At 44.3% G+C, this 15,155-nt stretch overlaps 2 protein-coding genes across 2 annotated transcripts; one reads left to right on the top strand and one right to left on the bottom strand.

Moving 5' to 3' along the window:
- The first annotated feature begins 513 nt into the window (after window positions 1-513).
- Window positions 514-4,612, top strand: LOC115406408 (lysophosphatidylserine lipase ABHD12-like). Its single transcript, XM_030116424.1, has 12 exons — window positions 514-817; window positions 1,405-1,507; window positions 1,626-1,745; window positions 1,854-1,884; window positions 1,957-2,002; window positions 2,146-2,275; window positions 2,375-2,412; window positions 2,495-2,574; window positions 3,317-3,399; window positions 3,492-3,570; window positions 3,663-3,796; window positions 4,475-4,612. Exons 1-12 carry the CDS (start codon window positions 709-711, stop codon window positions 4,500-4,502), a joined length of 981 nt encoding a protein of 326 aa, XP_029972284.1. The 5' UTR covers window positions 514-708; the 3' UTR covers window positions 4,503-4,612.
- On the bottom strand, window positions 3,828-12,292 carry pygl (phosphorylase, glycogen, liver). Its single transcript, XM_030116420.1, has 20 exons — window positions 11,964-12,292; window positions 11,401-11,502; window positions 11,225-11,303; window positions 10,808-10,911; window positions 10,116-10,247; window positions 9,825-9,936; window positions 9,562-9,644; window positions 9,323-9,460; window positions 8,916-9,008; window positions 8,696-8,842; window positions 8,436-8,599; window positions 8,127-8,241; window positions 7,789-7,890; window positions 6,878-7,025; window positions 6,641-6,699; window positions 6,428-6,569; window positions 6,140-6,347; window positions 5,923-6,057; window positions 5,766-5,832; window positions 3,828-5,136 (listed from the first exon to the last, which is right to left on the bottom strand). The coding sequence occupies exons 1-20, from the start codon at window positions 12,204-12,206 to the stop codon at window positions 4,948-4,950; spliced, it is 2,562 nt and encodes an 853-aa protein (XP_029972280.1). The 5' UTR covers window positions 12,207-12,292; the 3' UTR covers window positions 3,828-4,947.
- Between the last annotated feature and the right edge of the window lie 2,863 nt (window positions 12,293-15,155).

A 15,155-nucleotide genomic window follows, 5' to 3' on the forward strand; every position in this document is an offset into this window, starting at 1 on the left:
ACTGCAACTTTTTAGCCTGTCTGGCTTGTGTAACATTCTCCTTGAGCCTTTAAAAATCAAATCAGAAATATTTGACAAGAATATAAAACCTTCAACTAACTAAATTACTACTAAAACTGTAAAAATATTATTTATTCTATGACACCACTTATTCAATTTGTGATTTGCTGAAAATATATTTAAAGTGCAAAACAATAAGTGTAAAAACTATCACAGTTTTGACGTCAGAACCTGAATGAAAAAATGAAAACAGGTGTACCTTTCTTTAACATTGTCAATTTTTTTTTTTTTTTTTTTGTCCTTGTTGCTTTCAATAAAGAGAAAAATCTGAGTTTTGGTTTTAATACGGAAAAAGAACTCCATTACCCATGATGCATTGTGGTGTGGTTTTATTGACAGGAGCCGCTTTGAAACGCACTTTAGCCAACGAAAGGTAGTTTACTTTCCGTGCTTTAGGACTCTTTCCGAGGTTTCTGTGCTCAAACAACTTAAATTTCGCCCTTTATTTCGTATTTGTGCGTTCTGCTTGTGGTGTGAACCCTCACCACCAGGGGGCAGAGTTGGCTGAACCTTGCCCTGCTTCCTCTGCTGTGTTCTTCACTGGTCTCGTGTTGTCAGGAGCTCATGTGCTTTTTTTCCCTTTCAGACAGAAGAAAGACAGTCATTTAGAAATCCTGTCGGCCAATAGTTGCTATTATCGCTGTAGAAATGAGGATGAGGAGAGCCGTGTCCGCCCTTCTCTCCGTGTATGTGTCAGTTCCTGTCATCCTCTACCTGTTCCCCTGGATCCTGGGACAGCTCATCTATGCTCACCTGGGTAAGTTCCGCCTGGTCTTTCTTTCAATCTCCAGAATGTTCAGTGAGGGGAAATGCAATATCGATTCATGCATGACATTTGATCCTATCACTACAAGAGGTCGGAAGAGTACTGTTTAAGTGAAAACTTGCAGCTAACGTGATAGCATGCATTCTATTAAATGTGCATGCATGAAATAATCATGTCCAAAACACATTCTTGACTACAATTTGCTGAAAATTACTCTGCTGAAAGAGTAAACGCATTGGCTGCAAAATGCAGATAAAAACACTAAGTAGCAACAGTGATGCCTGATAATGAATTAAAACTTCACATGAAGTCACAATAAATAAATAAACTTATGGAATGTGTTGCTTTAATGTGTTGCAACCCAACATTGCTAATGCTGAAGGGAGTGGCCTGAGCTGGTGACCTACCTGGCACAATTTACCTTGCAAAACAACATTGTAACATGTGAACTTGCATGAATCAATGAGATTTCACAAGTTTCGTATAGAAACACAGGCATGCTGTGAGAGGAGACAGGATGGTTCTGTGACTAACTCTCACACAAACCCACCGACGTTGTGTGTTCTCCTCTGCTGCAGTGAGGTTTCCATTCTTCGTGGATCTCAGCCAACCTGAAGACCTGCTGAACCACACACACAACTTCTACCTCGACACGGAGGAAGGCGTCTCAGTGGGAGTCTGGTAGGACATGCTTTAGTCCCATTGTGTCCATTCAGGTGAAATACTCAACAGTCTCTCATATATTTGTTTGGAGATATTCAAACTTGGTTTTCTGTCTTTCTTCTCTTGTGGGTTGAAGGCATACGCTCCCTGCCGGCCAGTGGGAGGAGGCTGCAGAGAAAAGTGCGGAGTGGTATCAGAGGACTCTGGGACATGGTCAACCTGTTATCATCTACCTCCATGGAAATTTAGGAACCAGGTAGGTTTGGGGTACCAGGAGAAAGTTCCTTTGGCTCAGTATTGCTAGATAAACGGATTATCCATAAGCTGCTTATTGATAGTTTTTGCCCTCCTTTCATTTCTGAAGGGCGATAAATCACAGAGTGCAACTGGTCAAGGTAAAGTATGATGCATTTAGTTTTGTCAAATGCTTTGGGCTTCAAGATAAAATCCACAATGTTGAATTTCAGATCTTAAGTGCAGCAGGATACCACGTCTTCTCTTTGGACTACAGAGGTAAGATGTCAACTGATGACTTTTGTTTTGACGTGAGTTTCAGAAGTAAGAATAATAAGGTAGTAACAGAAGTATCAGGTTATCAGATCATGAACCATCGAGTCGTCGTGACTTCAGGCTGGTAATCTGTGTTGTCTGTTGAGGTTTTGGAGATTCCAGCGGCGAGCCCAGCGAGGCTGGACTGACCCGAGACGCCGTCTCTCTGTACCACTGGGTGAAGAGTCACAGCGGGGTGAGTCTGGTCTGTCTGTGGGGACACTCGCTGGGCACTGGGTCTGTTCACCTCCTACAAGCTAAACTGTCATCATCCAGCAAAGAAGAAGGGAGAAATCACTGTAAATGTTAAAAAACTGTATGTATTTTGTTTTGCAGGGTGGCGACAAACAGCGCAGTGAAGATCCAAGAAGAAGGTGGGTTGAAGTGGTCTGCAAACGTTATTAGGATTAGTTGACATAATTGTAATAATTTTCATTTCACTCTCTGTAACATCAGGGTCTGCTGTTGATGCTTTAATCCTCGAAGCTCCCTACACAAGAATCGGAGACGTCGTCGTCAATCATCCCCTCTCGAAAGTGAGACCAGTTTTTTCTGCACCTCTCTAAACACAGCGGCTGGAGGGGAAATCACCACCTTCTCTAACGCTGCAACAAGTGTCTGTATCGAAAATGTTAAGATGAGATGAAGCCAACAGATGAGTGAGCGTAATGATTCTTTTTTTTTTAAACTTATTAATCCTAGTTTATTTTACTTTCAAATTTAACAACACAAAGTATTCTGAATACTTTAAACCAGAACATCTACGTCACAATTCAGTTTCTTTAGGGCTACTCTCACTAAAGAAAAAGAAAAAGTGTTCTTACCATTTGTGTGGCCTCGGGATTATTTAATCTCTCAGCGGAATTACAGAAAGCGGTTGTTTCTCATGATGGAGAATAATTATGTGTTTATAGAAGAGAGAGATAAACAAGGCAAATGTGAGCTAAAGTCTCAAAGTCACAGTCAGAAGGGTTTAGAAATGTTTAAAAATTGAGTCATTTCTTCTGTGATTTCAACACAAACTGAAAACCTTACCACATTTTTTTGACATTGTACGAAATGGAAAAAACATGAGAAAATATTCTAACATTTTTAATGACTTAAAAGGTAATATAATGAAAAAAAGCAATGAATATTTCAATTTGTTGAATAATGTATCTCCGGCATATATTTAATTATCTTATTCATAGTTTTATAGATGTTAGTTTTCACTCTATATATACATATTTTAGATTTACTACTGATATACTGATATGTATGCTCCATCTTTTCTTGCAGTTGTACACGTTCCTCCCAGGAGCTGAGAGTTTGCTTTGGAACGCCCTGGAAAGGAACAACATTGTTTTTGCAAATGACGAAAAGTGAGAAACATCCCTACTTATCCTAGTGCAATGAATCATTTCAGTGTCACGTCTCTGCTGTTAAGCACTCGGCGTGTCATTTTGCTGTGTAGCTTGAAGACGCTGAGCAGTCCGCTCCTCATTCTGCACGCAGAGGACGACTACATGGTTCCTCATCACATGGGTCTGAAGGTACAGCCGCCACAGTCCGCTCTTCCGACGCCGTTCTCCTGGTGGATGTCGCTGCCTCGGTGCAGAAGTACCATCTCTTTCTCTCTCTGCAGCTTTATGAAATCGCACTCCAGGCCCAGAGAGAACGACACACCGGCGTTCCGGTGGAGATGATCTCCTACAAAGCCGAACTGGGATACTCCCACAACGACGTGTACTTAGATCCCAACTTATCAGACATAGTGGGGTAAGTATGAAAGAATCCTATGAGACCCAAATACAACCACTATCGGTACCAGTAATTTATTGAAGAATTTTTAAAAACAAAAACAAGTGGAAAACATTGAAAAACTTATGTAATTTGTCATAGTTAAAACACACGATATTACACAGCAGATGAGGCACGTTCACAGTCCAGCTCCATAAAATGTAATTTTTTTTTTTTTTTTAGGGCACAAACAAAATGAATGAACTTATTTTAGACTCATGGTGAATGCATGCCCGTTATGTAATGTATGGATTACAACCTTTACTATCAGCTGTTCTGTTATGTGGACCAGCAATGATTCACCAGCTGTATGTTCACCTGGATACCTCCTCAAATATTTAACCAACATCAGGCTGTCTGAAATTATGTAATCAGAAGCTTTGAGTTACTGGCAGACAGTTAATCAGAACTAAAATAAGAGTAATCATAGATATAAATGACAGCAGCTGTATGTTAATGGTCAGTGGAGACCAAAATTAAAATTAAAGGGCAGCGTTTGTCTTATGTGCATTTTTAGGAGCAACTTTTCAGCTCTGAAAGCACTTTGAAATTGCACTTGAATCAAAGTCTTAATTATTTTGCACTATTTTTTTTCCCCTTTGTAAATCTCGTCTGTAATCTCAAATAAGAATCATTGCTCCTTTTGTTTTATTCCAGGAATTTTCTGCAGAAACTGAGACCGTGACATTTTGTTCCTGGGACTGACCGGGGAAAAAAAAGAAAGAAAAAAAAAAAGAAAAAGCAATATGTTCCCTTTCTAACGTCGAGATGGACTTAAATAAAAAGTCTTTAAATGATATCACGATTAATGCTTTTATTTTAGCAGCAGGGAGAACAAGTGTGGAATCAAGCAAAATTGAATCTGTGCTAGTGAAACGTGCAAAGAACAAAAAACAAAAACAAAGAAAAAAAACCAAATTCCGGCTGCTGATATGTGTAACACTCAGGAATGTAAAATCCGCTCCCTGCAGCGACTCCCAGTTTACCGACTGAACTGTAACAGTGCTTTGACTCGAAGCTTCAACAACAACCAGGCAGAGGAGCGGCTGAGAAAGCTCCTCCTCATGTCAGAAAGACAGAACTGACTGAGTACTGTGTAAACATGAGGACCTCTGGTCGCGGGAACGGCCTCACATCTTCTTGAGGGCGCGGGCCGTTTCCTCGATGGCCTCCCGGGGCTCGTTGGGGGCGGGGATCTTCAGGTCGGTGGGCTCCACCCCCCACACCTCGGTGGCGTACTCCGTGATGGTCCGGTCGCTGGAGAACTTCCCCGTGGCGGCAATGTTCCGGATCACCATCTTCGTCCACTCCTTTGGGTTCTGGAACACAAACCGATCGCAGTTTGTTTTTTTTAAAATCAACCAATGCTTCTCTGAGTTTCTCGTCTCACCTTGACCGTCATAGCTTGAGAATTTCTTCAGTTATTCCTGTATAGATTCGTTTTCAATCACAACACTACTGTATTACTTTGTATGCAGCAAAACATTCGAAAAACTCCTCAGAATTAAAGTTTCAACCGTCACTTCCTTTAATACAAGGCTGAGGCCTTCATCGTTCATCTTGTACTGCACTTCATCTTTAACTCTGCACTTTTTAAACATTAAAGCGTTCAGAAAACATCTTTTATTTCACCTTTTCATGACTTCTTCGGTCTGCTTATGTGAAGCTTGAAATGTAAAACACAAAGCTGCCTTGGAAAAATGCTTTAGAGAGGAAGAAGTGAATGTAAAATAACATCGGTTTCTTTAACACCAGAAATCATAGCTAAAAGAACAGCGCGCTCTTTTCCCTCTCAGTGGAAAAAGATTTAATTTAATTAGTCAATTGCATAATTTTGTGGATTAATCGTGATTGCTGCCACTTCAGTTTCATATTTAAAACCTGTTTTGAGTTTTCAGTGCATGGAAACGTTCATCACCCTTCAGTCAGATTTCTCTGTAAATGTTACCTGATAGAGGTTGTTGACTTTCTCCTGGCATTTCAAGTAGTCTTCAAAGTCTGCAAACACTTTAAACCTGAACACAGACAAGAGCGTGGAGAAAAAAAAAAACTTAGAAATCAACAAGCCTGACAAAATGCTGAAATACATGCAAGTTCTTCCTCACCGGTCGTGTTTGAAGAGCATGTTTGTGAGATCTTTGAAGAGATCTGGGTTTTTGGGACAGAAGAATCCGCTGGTGATCTGATCCATCACCTGTTTCAGCTCGGGGATGGTCTTGTAGTACGTCATGGCGTCATATCTAACAGACAAAATAGGAAGTTGGTTCAACAGTGTCACATCAGTCACAGCAGGTAGAGAATCAGGTAAAGTGTCTCCTGTACCCCTTCTTGTCCATCTCGGCCACGTCCTCCACCGTCATGCCGAAGATGAAGAGGTTTTCCTGTCCGGCCTCCTCGGCCATCTCCACGTTGGCGCCGTCCAGCGTGCCGATGGTCAGCGCCCCGTTCAGCATGAACTTCATGTTCCCCGTTCCCGAAGCCTCCGTGCCGGCAGTGGAGATCTGCTCCGACAGGTCTGTGGCGGGTATGACTGAGGAGAAGCAGATCCAGATCAGCACTAAATCCATCTTATCGATAAGAGCTGTGCTGATATCTTGCTGTGAATGAGACCTTTCTCAGCCAGAGACACTCTGTAGTTCTCCAGGTAGACGACCTTCAGCTTGTTTCCCACCACGGGGTCGTTGTTCACCACGTCGGCCACCGAGGTGATCAGCTTGATGATCATCTTCGCCATGTGATACCCGGGAGCGGCCTGCAGGGGGCGGAAATGGGTTACCGCCGTTGTCAGTGATGCAGTTTGATTTTTCTTAAACTGAGCTCTACCTTTCCTCCGATGATCACTGTCCGTGGAACGAAAGGTGCATTGGGATTCTTCCTAATGCCTGGAGAAAGATGAATGAAATTAAAGTCTTGTTCATTACATGGAAAATTTCCACGTCTAATGGAACCGACAGCGTTGTTGTTACGCGGATGTCTGGGGGATTTTTCACACCGGGGCACGTCAGACTACATCACGAAAGCCGTCGCTCGGCGCCGCGGCTCGGTAATGTTGAAACCTACGGTTGTACATGGCGATGATGTGCAGGCAGTTGAGGAGCTGTCGCTTGTACTCGTGGATCCTCTTGACGTGGACGTCGAACATGGAGGCCGGGTTGATCTTCACCCTGTACTCCTTCTCCACAAACTGGGCAAACTTCACCTTGTTGTCCTGTGAGAAAACAGATCAGATATAATTGAGCAGGGAAAGGGAGCAGTCAGGACGACACCGATTCGTTCAGGTGGGAGCTGTCCGGACATGCAGCGTGTGTTGCAACACAGCTTATCACAATAAAATGATCATGCAGTGAAGTTATGAGGAAATGAGGAGCAATTGGCAGTTACTGGATTTCTGCTGCAACGATGCAAGCAAAACAAACATGTGACAACTGCATGAGATCTGCAAAAATAGAGCATGAAAATCTACCGGCAGCGTTTTTAATAGTCTGAGAATCCGAGCTTCTTCTGCCTCTTGATTTAATGGCTGCTTCCACCTTTCTATCAGAACCACAATCCACTTCTGCAGCCATGATGTTACGGAGGAATGGTGAATATTTTCTCTTTCTGGCGCTCCAAGTTTGAAGGAAAACAGAATTCTTGGGAGGAAATGGCGATTTAAACTCATCTGATCTAATTTTCCTGAATTTCTTAAGCTTGATTCAGACTTCATCCTTCTTAACACACAGCACAACTATATATATCTTTATATAGTGAAGTCCAATCTAAGCGCAGTAGGATAAGTATATTCTATACAAGAAAAGTTATTTTACTCTTTCATCCGAGTCTCAAACCTGTCTGCAGTATTAGTTAAAAATCTTTGGACTGTATTTTTTGGAGAATATATGTTTTAAAAAGAGCATAAACGCTGCCATACAGACTGACGGAGGAGTAATTTTGGGGTGCTTCTATAAAATGTAGACTGTTTTTGGCTCCACCTGTTTCACTTTGCAGACGTCTCGGATGAAGGCGGCGTCTTCCACAAAGTCGTTCAGCCTCCGCAGCTGGCTGAGGTCCTTCACATAGTCCTCCCCGATCACCTGGAAGACATTTATACTCACTATATACAAATATCTGAAAACCAAACAACAATTTCCGCTGTACTCTGCTTCTCATATATATGTCTGGCTGAAGCTAACAGTCTGAGAGGGAAAAAAAAGATCTGCCAATATTTGATCTGCCGACAGCTGGGGGATATATCTGCAGATTCAGGGTTCTTCTACGCGACTCGGTCTCTTGGCGCCGGCCGGTTTGTTCCTTTCCCGCTCAAACAGACCTCGGCGATGAGCTCGGCCAGGCCGGGGTTGCAGAGCAGCAGCCAGCGTCTGGGAGTGATGCCGTTGGTTTTGTTCTGAAACTTGTCAGGTTCCAGCTCACTGAAATCACGAAACCTGCAAAAGAAAAGTGAAAAATAACATCCTTCAGGCTTACAGGTATGCAGACAGACATGGTTCCTTTGTGCATCAACCTTCAACTGCTTCCTCAAAGAGGTGATGATTCAATCCTGTGGCAACATGAAGCAACTCTCGACTTGCTTGGCGATTATGTTCAAACTGAGCACAAATCATGAAGAAGCGAGTCTTACACGTCGCTCTTGATGATGTTGGAGTGTATCTCAGCCACTCCGTTGACGGCGTGAGAGCCCACAATGCACAGGTGCGCCATGTTGACCCTCTTACAGCCGTCCTCTTCGATCAGAGACATCTTCCTCAGTTTGTCCATGTCTTCAGGGAAGAGGGCTGCAATCCTCTGTGCAGAGCAAACATGCATTTATGTTGTTAATATGTAGATCATTTGTGGGAATTTAGTTTTTTTCCCCCCCATTTTAAACCGTGTTTCTCGTACATCGAGGTGGGCCTGGTTGATCTGGTAGATGATCTGCAGATGTCGGGGCAGCAGGTTCTCCATCAGCTCCACCGGCCAGCGCTCCAGGGCCTCGGGCAGGACGGTGTGGTTGGTGTAGGCGAAGGTGCGTTTGGTGAGGTCCCAGGCCTGCAGAGGAGGAAGGATCCATCCAGTCACCGGCAGCCTCTCTCTTCAGCGTCACAGGGGAAATGAAACCCACCGTGTCCCAGTCCAGCTTCTCAATGTCCACAAAGATCCTCATCAGCTCGGGGATGGCCATCGCTGGGTGAGTGTCGTTCAGCTGGATGGCAACCTGGAAGACAGGACGTCGTGTTGAACTGTTGCTTGGAAAACTGGCTCCATGAGTGTTTCGGCCAGATTCAATAATCTCTACTAAAGGACAGATCAGACTGACAGATTATTTCTGAGCAGAATATAAATACAAGGCTTTATTGTTTAGCGAGATAAAGATACCATCAGTGAGCAGCACTGCTTTCAGGAAGGGAGGACAAAAAAAGCAGAAAAGATCTGGTTGCAACCGTCTGTTACAAAATAATTTAGGTAACACGCCTCACTTCCACTGACAAAACAGCAGCTCTGCTTCTGCAGGACTGATTTTAAATCTACCTTATCTGGGAAGCTCTCGAAGGAGGTGCGGCCAGGGCCGCCCTTCTTCGTGGTCTTGAAGCGGCGGATGATGTCTTGGAGTGTAGCCGCCACGACGAAGTACTCCTGTTTGAGGCGAAGCTCTTTTCCTTCGAAGAACTACAACATAAGGAAGAAGCACGAAGATTACCAGACTGTGTGGAAACCCTCCTCTCTATCCCCCCCGCTGGCGTCCAGGAGCATTACATCGTTCCACCTACGTTGTCATTGGGGTAGAGCACCCGGGAGATGTTCTCCGCCAGGTTTCTGTCCAGCACGGCCTGGATGTAATCTCCAACATTGACTGGAGACAGAGACAATGGTAAATTCAACGTGCAGGAGGGGAAGTAGTGGAGATATGTTGCAAATAGGCTGAGATCCAGCAGCCACTGCAGAAGTTTGGTCATTTTCCTCTGATGCAGGCTAAAATAGGAAAGTTGCAAAAGTGAATTTGTAATTTGTTGCAGGAGGATATTGGACTCACAGTCTCTCAAGTTGAAGTCATTGGGGGCGCGGGCGGACCACAGCCTCATGGTGTTCACAGTGTTGTTCATGTAGCCCGGGATGGGGGTGTCGTAAGGCATGGCCAGCACCACCTGCACAGACAGGAACCAGTCAGACATCAACAGGGACAGTTTACAAAATACACTAATGGTTTATTTCATGTAGAGACGTACAGAAATATCCTGAATGAAGAGGCGAGCAACAAACAGAAAAGAGGGTCTCTTGATGATTTATCAGTGTATTTCATGCTTGAATCAGGTGTATAAAGTACCTGAGTGTCGACCCATTTGGGGCCGTCCTTCGTCTCCTCCACCCGTCCGTAGAAGTGAACCGGCAGCATGTACTCGGGCCGGGCTTTCTCCCAGGGGTTCCCGTGCCTCAGCCAGTCGTCCGCCTCCTCCACCTACACCAGGACGGTGACGTACAGAGATGAGTTACAGCTCGACGGCAGAGAGGTCAGCGAGGGCACTTTCCCCTCATGACCTCCTCAGATCGGGGCTTTGATTGAAGAAAAGAGGGAATTGATAATCAGGTGGACGACATTCACTCTGCAAATACCTTGCTACAGCTGTTAGAGATTAGATGTGCAAGTTCATCCACCCCTGTGCAGAAAAGCCACAGTGTGTGTGTGTGTGCCGAAGTGCATGTTTACACTGAAGGTCTGAACTGCAAATAATGAGCATGACTCAAAAGGGCAAAAGCCGCTAGATTTTGGATTCCTTATCACAAGAGATGCAATGTTTATTTGACCAGAAAGCTGCAGCCACTCTGCAGGAGGATGATCGCGGACGAGGTCCGTGTTAATGATCAACCGGAGCTGGATCCTGACCCAATTTTTGTCCACTTTGAGAAGAGAGTACTGATTTTCAAAAGTGAAAGATAAGAGAGAAGTCTGAGCCGAGCTTCACTCAAACTTAAATTATTAAATTAACATTCCTCCTTCAATGCAGAAGTTTCCTTTACCTGCCAGCCGTCTCTGATCTTCTGATTGAAGATGCCATACTCATATCGGATGCCGTAGCCGTACGCCGCGAGACCCAGGGTGGCCATTGAGTCCAAGAAGCATGCTTTGAGTGTAATAAGAAGGATCACGTGCAATCACACCAGAAGTTCTGTTATTGGGAGTTTAATTGCACACAGTCTTTTGCAACCTTCCTGTGGCTGCAAGTTGCTTCAAATACACAACAGGCACTTCAAGGTATTTGATGGACAACTGCCAGAGCAGCACGGAAATTAGAGGGTAGCACTGTGGAGTTGCAGTTTCCTCCTAGATATGTGCTGGGCCTGACTGTCAGTTTGAGGGGAAACTATTTTTCAATTTCCTGTCTTTCCCAACAATCTCAAAGTACCTTAAAATAAACCACTTGAGCTGTATTTTACCTGCCAGCCGGCCCAGGCCTCCATTCCCGAGCCCCGCATCCTCCTCCATCTCCTCCAGCTCCTCCATGTCCAGCCCCAGCTGCAGCACAGCACATCAGGACGGGACGCCATCAGGAGCCGGCGTCAGGAGGAATGAATGAATGAATGAATGAACGACCCGCAGACCGGAATCTGACCTGGTAGATGGCTTCATCGCAGGCGTTCTGCAGTCCCAGGTTGATCATGGTGTTCTGAAGCGTCCTGCCCATGTAGAACTCCAGAGAGAGATAATACACTCTCTGCAAAGGCGAAACACACACACACGAGAAAGGTTCATGTGGTTTAGAGTAACATGGATAAAACCTGAAACAAGCATTTTAAATGTTGGTAGAACAGTTGTTAGAAAGCTTCTTGACAATAAATCATACTCATTGGTTTTCAGTGTAGATGGAAGTTAACTTTTTCATGTCTCCTGTTATGTTTTCTCTCCCCTCATGATGCAGTGACCTTACAACACAGGACCTCTTTGTAAAGCGCAAATGTTGATGCAACTAACTTACTTCCTCATTTGAAAAAACCTGTTCAACTTTATGCTATTGAGAGAAAATAATGGCTTATGTGTGAAAACAGAAGGAAATGCGGGTAGTGCGTAGAGAGAAAGTCTGTTCCTGGTTGGAGGAAAACTTCGGCTCCCAGATAAAGTTTGACCCATTTTCTCTCCGTTACGCAACAGAAGCCGTGTCCGGAGTCCAGACGCTACCTTGGGGTCCGCCTCATAGTAGAACTGCTGCGTCCGGATCCAGCGGCCCACCAGGTGGTCCCGCACGGTGTGCGCGAGCGCGAAGTAGTAGTCCCGGGGAGTGGCGATGTTCCGGTCCTTCACCAGGGTGAAGTGCAGGTGGCGGTTGAAGCCCTTCTTCAGCTCCGCCACGTTCTCCACCCCCACGATGCCCCTGATGCTGATCTGCTTGCGCTTCTCCTGGTCGGTGAGAGGGGTCGCCATGACGGCCGAGCGGGGTCTGCAGCACAGTGGGGGGGTTTCGGGTTCGAGTCCGAGTGGAGCGAATGGAAGGTGAGGCGGCGGAGGTGGAGGAGGAGGAGGTGGAGGTGGTGGTTTTCATGCACGAGTCTCCTCCTCGCGCTGGTGGTGATTGGCGCGTGCAGGGGGGAGGGTGTTTCCCTGTCCAGCCCCCCTGAAGGCTGCAGCAGGAAGCAGTGATCACACACACACACACACACACACACACACACACACACACACACACACACAACTCAACATGTTTGTTTATCCTGATGCAACAAAAGATAATCTGAATTTAAAAGTTAGAAGGTCAAAGTGGAACTGTACAGACCTCAAGCATTATTATTAAATGTGAACTTCTAAAGGAGTGTTTTCATCTGAGATGTCAAATAATTCATTGCATCCATCATGAATGAAGAAAGTCAGATGTTCAGTTTCTCATGTCCTCAAAATTGCATCTCTACCAAAACCAGAGTTTGAATCCCTCCCCACAACCGTTTGTCTTTTCTTCTATTCTTCTAACCCCAACAGGAACAGAAGTTCTCCACCCTGAGTCTGGCTCTGCGGAAAGTCTCCACCTCCACCTGCTGGTCAGTTTGCATGTTCTCCCTGTTTCCTGTCTGCTGTGACTCCCACAGGAATCTGTGGAGATGCTGTAGCATGCTTAGAGAAGGCGCAGCGCTGTGGAGGCATTTGACACATGAGTGCAGCTATGTGCATGACCACTGCTTCCTTCTACACACACTCTTCCATGCAATGAATCTTTTCCTGCTTGTGTTGTTCTCTTCACCTCCGGTTGTAGTTGGTTAATAAAAGAAAAATGCTGCTGTCTGGAAAGAAATCCACAGTTTGTCTTTCTGCTATTACTTGAAACTAGAATTCGAAATCCACTGCATGCACACACGCAGCCATTGCAAGTTCACTTTTACAGCATTTTGTGAGTTTGATATGAGCTGCTGATGAGGCATCATTTATAGGCTAATCTTCCTCAAGAGGTTGCCGGAGGCTGCACCGAGGAGTGGATGGTGCTCATGGAAGGTCATGAGTTCACATACTGACCGGTTTGTCCGCTTTCCCTGAGTGTGTGTGAGAGTGGGTTTACTCTGCATGTGAGGTGAACTGGTGACCTGAATTCACCCCGAGCTGTGTGTGTGTGTGTTGTTGACTGTTCTGTGTGAGCCAATCCCTCCACAGTCTCAAGACAGGCCTACTGGAATTCCTCCCATGTAGATTGTTCTTGAAGCAGTCACCTTAAATGCTCCTTTAGCTGAATAAGGGCCAAACAAACCCTGAACGCCTCCTTCTTCCGGCCACAGATCTGTCATCGGGCTCGAGAAGTCTTCAGTACTTGTCACTATTGGAATTTTGGACATTGCAACGTGAGCTTACCTCTTCCTGTTGTTTGTTATTCTCGTTTTTCTAATAGTTATTTTCTTACTTGTTTGGAGAATCATGAAGACAGTCATGAACTCCTTGAACGTGAAGAATTGACTGAAAAGAAGTCTCTACGCGGTGAGTGTTTACAAACCAAAGGTTAACTTACTGGAAAATACTTTAACAAAGATAGATGGATGGATAGGCAGATCAATAGATCAGTAGACTCCACATGTAAAACATTTTGTTGACACCTATTTATTGAATATTCACACATACAGAAACACAGAGGCTCATATTATACTTCAAATAATCGGAATATTTGCTGTAACATGGCAATGGTAGACATGTAATAATAATAATAACAATAATCGCAGTAACCATACTGTGTTAAAATTATAGTGGTATCAATGTTCTTCTTATTTTCATAAAATTCTTCATAGAGATATTTCAGGTTCACTGTAAATAATAAAAATAGTAGTAATAATAATAGTAATATAATAATGATCATAATAAATGACATTCCACCTCGCATCAAACAGGTCTTAAAGAATCACTTAAAATGAGATTATAATGCAGGTACAAATACACACACATACACACACTGACGTGTGCACACACACACACACACACACACACACACACACACACACACTCTCACGCACGCACACATATATACATTTGAAGATAAACCACACGGCGTCGCCCAGCGAGACTGTGTGTGAGATTTCACTACTTCTGAAAGGTTGGATGAGGCTGGACGATAGAATTTAATCTTCCCCCCGGGCTTCTTTTAACATCATTTAGGTGTATTTGGCTCGTTAAGAAAAGAAAAAAACATCGCAGTCACACATTTTTTCTCAAAAAATGTGAGCAACCTCATGTGTTCCGCTCTGAAACACACGTCTCTATTGAAAAGGTACACTTGTGCACTCAGGTGGAAAACTGATCGCAGTGCGTCATATCACACTGAACTCACTAAAAAAATACTTTCATTACCTGAATTGTTTCCAAATTGTGTTTGGAAATGGCTGGGTGATGCTTTGGATTATGGCTGCGTGTGTGTGTGTGTTTTAGGTTTGTAATTAAAGGCCAACAAACTGGCTCTCCTTGAAAAAACAAGCAGATAAATGATGTTTTAGCTTCGCAACTCGCTGAATATCGGAGCAGCCTAAATAGAGTATAGTTTACAATCACTGTAAGGTTCCAAGGAAGGCGGGGAAAAATATAAAATCCGACCTGACTGAGGGGATTCCCTTCATCACTGCGGCCGATACACCCACAGCAAACCAGATGAACTTCTGCCCTTGTAGAATATAAAAGATACGTAGCAGCAGGTGAAGTCAGGCATCACAGATGTTACAGTTGACTCTGCTGAAGCGATGAACTCAGTTTGTAGCAAAGTTTCATTAAGATTCTGGTTACTGAAAAGAGGAGAGAAGGCACACCCATGAAGCTGAAACACAGGATAGCACCTTATGTGTTTGCTCGACATGTATGTTGTATGTCTCAGGGCTACGATGCTCAGGGGGGAAAAGTTCCCGGCACCTCCGGAGG

Source organism: Salarias fasciatus, chromosome 19 (assembly GCF_902148845.1).
Source record: "Salarias fasciatus chromosome 19, fSalaFa1.1, whole genome shotgun sequence".
Classification (NCBI taxonomy): Eukaryota; Metazoa; Chordata; class Actinopteri; order Blenniiformes; family Blenniidae; genus Salarias; species Salarias fasciatus.